Here is a 14,117-nt window from a genome sequence, read left to right on the forward strand (position 1 = left end):
CCAAAAGTTTGTGTGCTTTCTCTTGTTGTTGATATCTAGCTTTATTCCATTGTGGTCAAAGGAATGCAGAATGTCTTAATATGTAGTCAATTTTGGAGAGAGTTCCAGGGGTCATGAGAACGTGTGTTCTCTAATGTTCAGCTGGCATGTTCTGTAGATGTGTGTTAGGTCCATTTGATCTGTGAAGTTGTTTTAACTCCAGAGTGTCTGTCTTCAGTTTTTGTCCAGATGACCTGTCTTTTGGACACACTGAGTTTTGAAGCTACTTTTTTCCCCCCTGAAACTGGGTACATGTATGTGGTATGTATATATTTCAAATTGCAATATCTAAATGTTTTATTGTTTTTAATAGGTGTGGAGTGTCACCCTCCTTATCTCTCCTGAGTAGTTTTGGTTTGAAGCTTATCTTGTCAGGTTATTACAATAAGTTTGCCTGCTTGTTTCTTAGTTCCATTTGCTTAGATACCTTTTTCTATCATGTTATCCTATGCTGGCCTCTAATGTTGGTGGTGATGTGTGCTTCTTAGAGGCAATAAAAAAATAAATGAATAAATAAGAATTAAAAAAAAAATCAGTTTTTTTTACTCTAAGTTGCCAGCCTTTATATTAACAGTTTTTATTGAAAAGTGAATATTAATGTCTGTCATTTTGTTGTTTTGTGGTGTTTTTAGGCCTCTTTTGGTAAACTGTCCTGGGATTATTTATTCTCTGACTTATTGTGAGGTCTGTTTATCCAGTTTTCAGACTTTGGTATTTTTTTCCAGTATCTTCTGTAGAGCTGGCTTAGTATTGGTAAATTACTTTAATCTCTTTTCATCATGGGAAGTTTTTATTTCCCTTTACATTTTAATAGTTAATTTCTGCTAAGTTCAATAGTGTGAGTTTACAATTATGATCTTTTTGAACTTGTAATACACCCTTCCAAGCCTTTCTGGCTTTAGAAGAAGCAATGATTCAGGAAGACAAGGCTATCAATTTAGGAGTGAGGTTGGAGATCATGGAAGGAGTTGGAGGAAAGGCCTTGGGAAGGTATGGAAGGATGATAGAGAGCAAACTGAAGTAATTATAGTTTAATTAAAAATGTAAAAGGTAATAAACATTTTTGAAGAAAAGTTTCTGTTGAATAGTCAGGTACTATTCTGATGGCCCTGCCCTTAGTGATGACTTTTGTCTTTTAAGCCCTTTCTTTATTTTAATTTTAATATTTTAACTATAATATGTGGTGAGGAAGCATTTGTTTTTTGGTGGCTCTGTCTTGTTGGTATTCTGTAAGGCCTTTTTTTCCTAGGGCATCTTTTTTTAGGCTTGGCGATTTTTTTCCATTGTTTTATTGACTATTTGCAAAGCCTTTACTGTGGAATTCCAGAGGTTTCCCACAATTTCATTATGTATATTTTTAAAAATTCATTGCTGACTTTTACTGAGTAGCCTTTTCTGCCATTGTACCATATTGTACCTTTTCTGCCATATTGTACCTTGTCTGCCATCCCTGATACTCTGTTCTCTACATGATACATTCTACTGAGTAGGGTTTTCATTGAGATTTTTTTCTTCTTTTCATTTCTAGAATCATCTTAGTTTAGATTTTTCCAACAATTCTCTTATTTGTGTTTTAATTCAACCTCTTTGTCTCAGAATAGATGCATAAATTCTAGTAGCAATAAACTCTAACCCTTATAATTATTGTTGCTATAATTTTATATCTCGCCATCTTATTTCTTATTAGAAAAATTTAAAACTATTACTTTACACCCTTGTGAAATGACACCAAGTTTTCAGTTTGTTAGTTGAGGTACATAGACTCCTCTGGTTCACTTTTGTGGCCATGAGATTGAGCCATCTATATCACTGCCATATGGAAACCACATAATCACTCTACGTTCTCAACTAACTTAGGAGCTTTGCAAGTCTAGAACTCTTTCCGTTTATTAAGCCTGTTTAATGTGCTGCTGGCTCATACTATCTACTGTTTTTACTAATTCCTCTACAACTATAGATTATTCAAGTCCTTCAATGAAAACAACAGCTTCCCTTACCCTCAAGTCTACATCTCTCCCATTTCTTTTTTTTTTTTTTTTTTTTTTTACATCTCTCCCATTTCATAGTTGACAGTTCTTTGCTGTCCTGGCCTCCATTTGTTTATCCTTCATTTATATCTCTATGCCTGAAATATAGTTTCCATTTTAACCATCTTCCTAAAACCGCATTGATGTCACATTATCAAATGTGACAGTTTTTTATATTTACTACTTTACTGTTATTGGTATCTTCATTCTTGAAACCATTTCTTTGGTTTATGGACATTTCCTTTCCTGCATTTTTTAGATAGAGTTGATCACTAAATTCTAATTGAAGTATTGATGAGAATTTTTATTTTATATTTATTTTTAATTAATTTTTTATTTTTTATATTAATTACAGTTTATTTACTTTGTATCCCAGCTGTAGTTCCATCCCTCATTCCCTCCCAACTCCACCCTCCCTCCCTCATCTCTTCTCTGCACCTCTCTAAGTCCACTGATAGGGGAGGTCCTCTTCCCCTTCCATCTGACCCTAGCTTATCAGGTATCTTCAGGCCTGGCTGCAATGTCCTCCTCTGTGGCCTAGCAAGGCTGCTCCTCCCACGGGGGGTGAGGAGGTCAAAGAGCCAGACACTGAGTTCATGTCAGAGACAGTCCCTGTTCCCCTTACTATAGTACTCACTTGGATACTGAGCTGCCATGGGCTACATCTGAGCAGGGATTCTAGGTTATCTCCATGCATGGTCTTTGGTTGGAGAAACAGTCTCAGAAAAGACCCTGTGCCCAGATATATTTGGTCCTTGTGGAACCCCTGTCCTCTCCAGGTCTTACTAACTCCCCCTTCTTTCATATGATACCCTGCACTCTGCCCAAGTTTTGGTTATGAGTCTCAATATCTGCTTTAATATCCTGCTGGGTAGAGTCTTTCAGAGACCCTCTGTGGTAGCCTCCTGTCCTGTTACTTGTTTTCTCCTATATCCAATGTCCATCTCATTTGTCTTTATAAGTGAGGATTGATCATCTTACCATGGGTCCTCTTTCTTGTTTATGTTCTTTAGGTGTACAGATTTTAGTATGTTTATCCTATCTTTAATGAGAACTATTCCATGCATAAAGAAGATCTTGCTGCTATATATTTTTGTGCCCTATTTTTGACTCTAAATATCACAGATGGAGAAATGGGCTTTATGTATGTGAATGAAGAGCAGAAGAGGGCCATGGGTTGGCTAGGCTTTATAGATAGGCTGCAATTAGCAAGTTTCTTGGAGAGATCATGCTCCATTTGCTAAGACTTCCAAGCTTTTCATCAAAACTCAGTTGTATCTCCTTCTTCTGAAGTGATGTAGAAACATTTAGTTATGGCAACTTTACAATGAGAATAGCCATTTATGAAATAACAAAGCTTTTATCTTAGTATTTAGTTTTTGTCTGTGATTCATGGAATTTTTCCATCTCATCCCAATTTGAAAATTAAGATGAAGGTGATGGTGAAATATGTTTTATTCTATTACAAAAATTATAAATAGTTTTTCTTAACAGACAGCTGTGGCGATATCCTAAAACCAACCAGCTGATACTCTGATAGTACTGAAAACAAAATATTGTCAATACTGTTTAGTACCTATCCTTACTACAATCTATTTTTATTTTGCTCTGTTTTTAAAGACTTATACACTACTAAATGATTTCAGTAGTTGGATATGAAATTTAATCATGATTCTTTCATGTCTTTTTTTTTTAATCCAAATAGGTTTTTCTTATGTTAAATCACACAAAAAAAGAAGTTCACCTGATATTTTTCCTTCACTAGCGTGTCTATTGATACTGTTTGTTTAAGCAGCCAGATTGTAGGGGTATTATGGGTGTAGCTTCCCTGTCATTTCTAGGCAGCACATCTCACAGCAGGATTTCTGGCCATCTGGCTCTAAAAGTGCTTCAGCCCCTTCTTTCATGAGTGCTACCCCAAACAAAGAACTACAGGCAACTGACAGACAAATGGTCTTTTTTTATTAGCAAATCAAAATTTATTAATATTATCAATATTTCATATTGATTTCAAACAGTATTTAAAGTAGAATGGGGAAATCATTTTAAAGAATATCTTTGTTGCTTTTTTCTTTTTTATTTTTTTATTAATTACACTTTATTCACTTTGTATCCCCCCATAAGCCCCTCCCTTCCCCTTCTTCAAGCATACCCCTTCTCAAGTCCACTGATAGGGGAGGTCCTCCTGTCCTTCCTTCTGATCTTAGTCTATCAGATCTCATCAGGAATGGCTGCATTGTCATCTTCTGTGCCTGGTAAGGCTGCTTCCCCCCTCAGGAGGAGGTGAACTCCACAAGGAGAACAACAGAACCAGAAATTTGAACACAGGGGTCTTCCCAGAGACTCATACTCCAACCAAGTACCATGCATGGAGATAACCTAGAACCCCTGCACAGATGTAGCCCATGTCAGTTTAGTATCCAAGTGGGTTCCATAGTAATGGGAAGAGGGACTGCCTCTGACAAATGGTCTTTTCTAGAGATGGGCTCCCCTAATTGGCTATCCAATACCAGGAGCTCAGCTCTGAAAGTATATACACGAGCAACTAGTGTATATATGGACTCATCAGGTTGTTTGTATGTATGTATGTATGTATGTGTGTATTATGTATGTGTATAAATATGTAAAAATAATATATATTATAATCAAAGGCAAAGAGGCTGTAAATTTGAGAAGCAATGGGGAAGATGGACAGGGGAGGGCCTTGAAGGGAGAAGACATAAGGAGGATGGAAGGAATAAAGTAAAGGGAAAAATGATACAATCATATTAGTTAAATTTTTAAAAAAATATTTAAAACAAAAAGTTTGCCTCATGTTTTATTTTTGTTTGAAAGTTGCATATTGTGAAATCTTGTTATGAACACAAATACATTCTAAGTGTCATATACATTAGTTTCTCACACTTGTCATTGCTCCAAAGAAACTTAGTATATTTCTTTAAAATACACAAATTAATATTTTTCAAAAATGAAACTCGGCAGAGTGATGACATAGCAGTCCATCAAATTCTGCTAAGCATCTGATTGAGCAGTTGGTGCTGGACAGACTTCACAAGTTTTTTTTCTCCTTTATCATGGTATGTTAATCTCCTTTAACATACTTGTGGGCCGGAAACTATGAAGAGAAACAGAACAACTCAGATACATGCGCCTGCATCTAATCGGTTTCATTTTCTCCTTATTTGCAGAGAATGGGACAGGGAACAAGCTTCAAAAAAGAATCCCAAGCTTATCAACGCCCTGCGGCGATGCTTTTTCTGGAAATTCATCTTCTATGGATTCTTGTTATACCTAGGGGTAAGAAACTCACTTGTAAATATAGTGTCATATTAGTTATTAATATATAACTCAGTTGCCTTCTTCCAGATCACTTCTCCCTGATGGGGTGACCCAGCCAGCCCATAGAGGAAGAGATCCAGGCAGTCCTGATGAGACCTTTGCCCTCTTCTTTCTATATCACAAAACTGATGTTTATAACTTCAGAGCCTATGAAAGAGGGTGACAAGTAGAAGATGTGTTGTCTGCTGGTAACAGCTGTACAATACTGCAATGGAGTGCTGTGTTTCATTTGGCTTGACCGGCATTATATGGCGTCAGGTCTTTATCTTCAGCTAACAGGACTCTGGCTTCTCCTCAAATGCTGCACGAATGCATACACATCCATACTACTTAAAGAGTTTTATGTTTTCCTACCCCCCAAAAATTCATCAAAAATTATCTTGACATAATTGACTATATTTAGATACAAAATGTTTTCTAATGCTATTTTCTTCTAGTGGAAATTCTTCTAGTCTTTCTCAGGCCATATATGTATATATAAATATATAGATGCATAGATTTGTATTTATTTATAAGTAAATTCATGTTTATCATATCATATTTATATATAGATTCATAATATATTTATTTATAATAAATAGTTATATAATATAGGTCTATTATTGATGGATTTATAGATCTATGTATGAAAGATAAGACTATAAAAAAGACAACATGATTTCTTCTAGTAAATATGCATTATGAAATACATATATAGAGATATATAGATATACATAAAAGAATGAATTATCTTTGAATATATCTTTGAGGTCATTTTTATCAGTGAGCACGCAAGAGCATTTGAAGTTATTTTCAGACAAAATCTAATAGTGAGTAGATGTAAGGAGAGGAAATTGTACTAAATATGAAGAAATATCAAAATTTTTCAAGATTAAAAATATATGGCTGAAAAAAATCACAAAGCCATTCAAAGTGTTATGTATGGTTATGTATGGTTATGTATGGTTATGTATGGTTGAGTGATTTGAGGTGTTTCTGAAGTAACCTGAGAGCTGGCATGGATCTCTGTACCCATAATAGCATTTGGAGCCAAAGATCGTATTTCTGCTGATGCTCCAGAGAATATTGGTAAGGGAAAGTCCTGATGGGAGAGCACAGCTGAATATGCAAAGTGAGAAGTCATGAAAAATGAAAAGAACAGGACACAGTGTCGTGATGCTGATGTTCTACTCTCTCCCTCCCCCTGCTCCTCCACCACACACACACAGTTTCATTGAGGCCACACAGTTCAAAGTGGTAAAACTGTGGAAAGCTAGATCCTGTTTATTTATGTAAGTATAGTTGCCAAGGCATTTGATCTATTATTTTTTTAATTTAATTTTTATTTTAAAGTATTTATTAAATATATACAAATTATCCTTATATTTATAAAATAGTGTATATGTCAACATATGTATACAGTCTATCATGATCAAATGAGAGTAATTAACATACAAGTCACTTAAAAATTTATCATTTCTTTGTGGTGAGAATATTAAAATCTCTTCTGTCTATTTTGAAGTATTATTGTTAATATAGTCATCCTAGTAGGATGTATTTCTTCAATCTGTAAATCTGTAGGTGTTAACAGAGCTTTTCCACTATCTTCATTCCTACGACTCCTACTAGCCTCTGTTGTCTTTTTTCTTTTTCTGACTCAAAGTGAGAGTGGAAGAAAGTTGGCTACATCATAAAGGTATACTCAGCCAAGTAGCATGTTAATTGGTAACACCTACGTGTCACTAAATAGTTTCTAAAATATGTCCCAGTTGATTTCATAACAACTCTCAGTCAGGGTAGGCACTGTGTTCACTATGCAGATGTAAACCATTGTCCTGTATAGTGCTTGATTTTAGAACAGTATAAATCAATGGGCTGAATATAAGAGAAGACTTAAACCTTTGGAAAAGTTTCTAAGATAATCACAATAAGAAATATAATTCTTTCTTTCCACATGCCACGTTTGAAATGGACTTGAATTATGGCAAATCAAAAGGCAGGTGCCAAAAAGATTTTTTTTTTATTTTTCTCATTTATTAATTTATTTATTTACTTTACATCACTGTAGAAAGTTTTCCTACCTCCTGTCCTCCCAGTCTCTCCCTCTCACCTCCCTCTGTACCCCCTTCCTTTCTTCTCAAAGAAGGGGAGACTTCCCATGGGTATCAACCCACATTGACATATCAAATAGGACTGGGTACATCTTCTATTGAAGTTAGATAAAGCAGCCCATTAGGGAAAAGGGAGTCAAAGACAGGCAACAAAGTCAGAAACAGCCCCTGCTATTAGAAGTCCCACATGAGGAAAAAGCTCCCCTCACTCAGGAACCCAAATGAAGAATGACCAGCCTATGGACTACATCTGAGCCAGGGGGTCTAGGTCCTCTCCATGCATAGTTCTTGGCTGGTCCATCAGTCTCTGCAGGACCACCTGGCCTCAGATATTTTAGCTTTGTTGGTCTCCTTGTAAGGCTCCTGTCCCCTCTGTGTCCTTTTATCCCCCCCTCTTCTTCCATAAGACTCCCTGCACTCTGCCCAAAGTTTGGCTGTGAATCTCAGCACCTGCTTTGATACCCTGTTGAGTAGAACCTTTCAGAGGACCCTCTATAGTAGGCTCCCATCCAGTTTCCTCTCTTCCACTGCTTCTGGCGTCTGTATTATTTGATTGCAACATAACACAATAATTATAACTTGTATTGCCTTGAATGGAACATCTATTTTTACATATCATTACTACTGAATTAGATTTCATCTTGACTAAACTAAGAGGACATACTCAGTTTGGAACAACATAAGCCATCTCACAAAGACACTGATGGTGTTACTCTGCAGGAATATTTATTCACAGCACGAGACAGTTTGTTTCTTCACCGAAAAACTTCAATGGAAGGACAGTCTGTAGTCATGGCCTAACCCACACTACCTCATAGTGTTGGTCATGTGTCAAAACTCCTTATCACTCAAGGACAAAACCAGCACTTCCAGCTGCTCTCCTATCATTTTCCCTAATCTCTTTCATGTATTACGTTCTCTAATATTTACAATGGAACCATTCATAGATTCACCTGACATTTTTTAATGTGGAAAAGAAAACAAAACAATGGTAACTGATCCCTAGCTTAATCTATAAAGCACCATCCTTTTCAACACCACTGGTACATGAAAGCTGCATGTCTTTTGTTGCTCAGACTATTTTCAAAAATAAAGGTTCCCTCATTTTTATCCCATGAAATAGTATATCCACACAGAATTTCATCCAATGGAAAATAGTGTAAATCTATTCTAAATAAGAAAACATTCAATTAAATATTTTAATAATTTTATCTGGCATAAATCAAGATATACTTTTCTTAATTGGTACCCTTAGAAAATAAAAGAAGCTTGATACCAATGTTTCAGACAATATTAACACTAAATTCAAGATTATAAAACTCAGATCCCCTTTTTTTACATTTATTTTTGTTCTTCCTTTCTGTCCTGGAAAGACCACATCACCAGGGGCTCAAAGAGCAGGCAATCAATGTCATGACAGAGGTAGCCCCTGCTACCTCGGACACCCACATGGAAACTGAGCTGCCTATGGAGTACATCTGAGCAGGGCGTCTAGGTCCTCGCCATGAATGGTCCTTGATTGGTACATCATTCTCTGAAGGACCATCTGGGCTCAGGTTTTTTAGCTTTGTTGGTCTCCTTGTAGAGCTCCTGTGCACTCCATGTCCTTTTACCCCCACTCCACCCCTTGTTCCATAATACTGCCTGTGCTCTGCCCAAAGTTTGTCTGTGAGCCTCAGCATATGCTTCGATCCCCTGTTGAGTAGAGCCTTTCTTTTATGGATTGAATACCCACTCAACACAGACTTACCAGTTTGTCTCTAGACACATCTGATTTTATTGGCTAGGTACAAGTGGCTTAAGGCTGTATATCTATGTACAGTGGCTCAGAGCTATCCTGTATTAATATGGGTTGTAATTGACTACAGAAGTCACTAAGTACATTTAAAAACTAACTGATCTAAGAAAAACTAAATAGTGCAAATATTGTTTCCCCGAACATACTTTATAAGATTAACGTAATCACATAAAAATTTCGCGTATGTTTTTAAAATAAATACATTAACACCAGGATGGTAGCTATCTATTTATGTTGTGACAAGAGTTATGGCACATACAATACACAGCAAGTATACGTAATCAGTAAACATTTGTTATATCAATAAATAAAATTATTCTAAATTTCATTTAAAAATACATACTAATTGAAACCCATTGAAGAATAAAAACAATGTGAAAGTTTAAGTTATTGGATATCAAAACATAAAATTATACATGTCCCATGACATAGTATACAAAGAAAGTATACTGATTTATCTAGAAACTCCAGGAAAAGGTCCAAATATACATATAATATTTAATATAATAATGCATGACACTTAAGTCAGTGCAGAAAGTAAAGCTTATCCAGGCCTCTAGAAGGTTTGCTAAGAGCATTCATGCTGAAGAGATGTAAGAAGAAGTTAAAGTGCCCAAGGCAGAGACCATGTGTGCTTCACATTACCCGCAGCACCCTTCTTTCAGGAGCAGGAGGCCTAGAGTCAAAGACCTGTCTTTGTCTAAATGCAAGAAACAGGTCATCCTTTTTAACAGTCTGAGGAATGTAAGAACTATAGCATTGTGAGGACCTTAACTTTTTTATGTCCTTTAACTCTCTTAACTGAAGGAAAAAAAAAAAAAGAAACTTGATTTAAGGTGAACTAATATTTACCTAGATGAGTGATGGGAACATGGAATGAAAAATACTTCTATGTGTACACGTGTGAATCCTTACAGTAACAAGTGTTCTCTGGTGGCCACATTCCGTCAGTGGTACGCTTAGGTTCCCTCCGTTTAACTTCCTTTAGGTTATCCTTAACTGACTCTCCTGCTCAGGTTTGGAAGTGTTAAGTATTAAAAACAATGTTGTGTCTGGCTGCTGAGTCTTATAAAGAAAAACAAGTGCATAGTTATAGGGGATATACCATAGCTAATATGATTTAAAATTGCATCACTGTGTACAAATAAGGTTCTTTGTGATGCTACTTCCTTTTTAACCTTTCACAGTTGAGAGTCAATTTTATAGGTTTTTTTTCTATTAGTACTGAAATCAACTAAATAATTGTTATACCACAGTTACATTACTATATAGAGAGACCAAGAATATAAACACATTTTGAATGTGTGTCCCCTACATCTCTCTATGCAGATGTAATATCAGTTTTGATAATCTTTGTTTCTTTTCTGGAAATACATGCCCAGAGATACCCCACAAACAGTAAATCAATGGCATCAGTTATTTGGCAGGGTAGAAGTTTGTTAAAATAACTGATTTGGGTTGTAGTGAACACCTCACACAAAGGTGTCTGTAACTGACTTTTGCTGTAAACTAATAGCCAAGTCTTACTTCAGAATATACACAAAGTAAATACAGCAACAGAAGTTTCATAGACTATTTTAAACCTCTCTGTAAATCTTCTGTAAGATAAAACATTTTCGTAATGAAGTTTTAAGGGTATTTTAGGGCAAGGAAATGAAATTTAATTTGTATTTTTCTCCTTCTGCAGGAAGTCACCAAGGCTGTCCAGCCTCTCTTGCTAGGAAGAATCATAGCATCCTATGATCCAGATAACAAAGTGGAACGCTCCATCGCCATTTACCTAGGCATAGGCTTATGTCTTCTCTTCATTGTTAGGACGCTGCTTCTACATCCTGCTATTTTTGGCCTCCATCGCATTGGAATGCAGATGAGAGTAGCTATGTTTAGCTTAATATATAAGAAGGTAATACTTTTTGGTGTTATTTGATGGGCTTTGTTTTATTACGTCAGTGCTGGAGATTGAAGTCAGGACTGCATGTATGTTAGGCAAGTTCTTTGCTGGGTTTTCCAGCCTGCACAATCCCAGCATTCTACACGGCATGTCTTTAATGCCCTGAGTGTGAGCTTGCACAAGGATAAGTGAGAACACTGATTCCAGTTTCATGTGCCTGTGAAGATGCATGGTAGGGATAAGTACTGTTTTGAGTTATCTCTCTTTGGTAACGCAACCTGATTCAGTAGGCAATTTTTAAATACCTTCTGTAAATTACCGATATTGCTGATATCATATTTTAGGCGAAGAATTTGAGTGGTTTTGTTTTGTGTTTTTTTTTCTTGAATTTCCTGGGGCTTCACCCATGAAAGAAAAGTGCTGTAGCAGTAAGCTAAATCACCATCAATTTTTGAATCCTCTTTTTTTCAAATAACATGCAAATAGTAGTACCAGCGTCATTGATAAAATAGCATCTTACAATAAAATGCTATCTTCCTTTATACTTACTAACAATAATTTAATATATTCTTGTTAATGATGACCTAAGCAATACATTTCTACCTGACCCAGCTGCCCCGGGTGGTGACTGTGGCGCAGTGGTAATACTCATGCACACTCTTACTTTGAGTTGGATTTCTGTCATTCAGTGAGTCCTGTAACTTGATAATGTTTTTTGAATTAGCATGTACGTTGAGATCGTGAGCACTTACTTTGCTTTTCTGTATGTGTTTGCTAGACCAGAGCCTAAATTGTCTAGGAAGGATTTAAATAAATTCAAAGGAACTTTTAGCAAACTAAGTGTCGCCTGAAATTCTGACAAAATTCCAAGTCATTTCAATGGCATGTGCTTTCACCAATCTGTGTATGTGACTGCTTTACTCTACCAAGTTATCAATATATTTATTCTTTTATTCTTTGCTGCTTTTTTTCTTCTTCAGTAACATACTTTATATACTTGGCTTATGAGGACTATGGATCTGAAATTGACCTATAACAAGTAATCCATAATACCACTATGGTACATACTGAAGGTCAATTGTGTTATAAAATCTTGATGGCCATACTTTATTATTCAAAAAGGTTTTTATGGAGGCAGAGAAGAACAAAATGGAGTCAGAAGCTTAACTGACTCTCTTGAGCTGCAACTCATCAATTCATAAGTCCCAGGGAAACATGATGATAAATCAACAAAACTTTTTAGAGATCATTTGGAATGGAGACTCTATAGAACTAGTTGTCAAAGAAAATTGAATTTACTTTAATAAATATTTATTAAGAAGTATTTATTATAATTATAATAACTAAACATATATTGCAGTAATAAATGATTTAAATGTGGTCTAATTTGATCTGCCTTATAGCTCTTTACTGTGGGTGCTATTATCTCCTTTAAAGGAAACTAAAACCTATAAAGGAAGAGTATTTTATAAAAGTTACTTCAAAACTTCAAAATAGATTACTCACCATCTTGTAAAGGGGTTTCTGGTCATTAGAAAAAAAAAGTATGGAAGAAATACAGTACTGAGCCAAAGGAGATATGAAGTAAAATAAGGAGCATTGTTAATTTGTAGACAAGTCCTTATATAAAATTTACCACAAATCTAATAATAAATGTGCTAAATGATTTTAGATACATTAATGAAAAGTTTGAAGCTGTTGTATATGTATATGTGTATATATATATATGATATGTGTGCCTATACATGTATATATACACACATCTAACATCAGCTACCTATGATTGCTGATCATTTAAGATATCTTGCAAACCACATTTAACTTCCCTAGATTGGCTTATCACCAAGAAGTTTAAGTACATTGTCACATTGCTCTAGTTTGGTCCCTAATTTATCTTTGTTCTTTCCATGTGTCATATCCTTCGCCATGTCCATCCTGTTTCAGGCTCATGGCAAGGACATGCAGGATCCTTCCTTCCCACAATATTTCAAATTTTATAGTAGAAAAAAATCACTGTCTTTAAAATTCTGAAACCATAACACATTGTACTCAAAATAATGAATACAAACTGAACTTTGCCCATGACTCTGAAGATCATCAAAATAGAGAGTTTACTACATGTTATGCCTGCGGCTCCTTGGTTTAGCCTGTGTGTAACTTCACCTGAAACTGAAACTCCTCCTAAGACACATGGAATCTACCTCACTAAGTTCTTCCTCTCCTCTCATTGCTCTAATCATATTTTGTAACTACCCTGATTCCTTGTTCATCTTTGCTTGTCTGTAATTTATCCGTTATTTTAGCCCTATCTCTATAAAATCTTTCATATTGTTTAATCCAAAGAATGAGCCCACTCTACATTCTGCTTTCCTTAACTAATTTATCATATATATATTTTCTAGGTTACAGGACAATGGTTTACATCTATTAAATAACCAACAAATATGTGAAACAAATAATAAATGGGTGCTTTGCTGCCAAAGCCATCTAACAGCAAATAAATTATTAAATTTCATAGGCAAAGGATTACTCTCTTTCAAGGTCATAATTTATGTAATAATGTTAAATCATTAATTTATATGTAAGTAAGTAAATTTTTTAATTAATGATCTTTTATGTTTTTTGTAAGGTTTGAAGACTTTGTTTTGTTAACATAAAAATATTGATTCAATTATTCATAACATACTTTGATTGAACTTAACAATAATTTTATTATGAAGAATTAGTAAGGGAATTTATGAACAAATAAGAGCAGGATTCACCGCTTTAGATCCCATTTTTATATCTAAATTTATAAATAATCTTCATTATTTGACATTTTCCTATACACATATAATTAATTTTAGTCATCTTTATCTTCAGTTTCTGTCCCTCCCTGTCTTCTCCCTCTGGACCTCATTGTTGCCAGTGCCCACCTGCTTCCATGTCTCTTT

At 35.3% G+C, this 14,117-nt stretch overlaps 1 protein-coding gene across 1 annotated transcript in view; it reads left to right on the plus strand.

Annotated features, from left to right (window-relative positions):
• The window catches only part of Cftr (CF transmembrane conductance regulator), a 143,196-nt gene that overhangs the window by 34,028 nt on the left and 95,051 nt on the right, over positions 1–14,117 (plus strand). Inside the window, exons 3-4 of the mRNA XM_055612978.1 lie at positions 5,255–5,363; positions 10,981–11,196. Coding sequence (XP_055468953.1) covers positions 5,255–5,363; positions 10,981–11,196 — 325 coding nt within the window. The remainder of the gene's footprint in view (positions 1–5,254; positions 5,364–10,980; positions 11,197–14,117) is intronic.

The sequence above is a fragment of the Psammomys obesus genome, unplaced genomic scaffold, assembly GCF_907164565.1.
Source record: "Psammomys obesus unplaced genomic scaffold, mPsaObe1.curated_primary_1811, whole genome shotgun sequence".
NCBI lineage: Eukaryota > Metazoa > Chordata > Mammalia > Rodentia > Muridae > Psammomys > Psammomys obesus.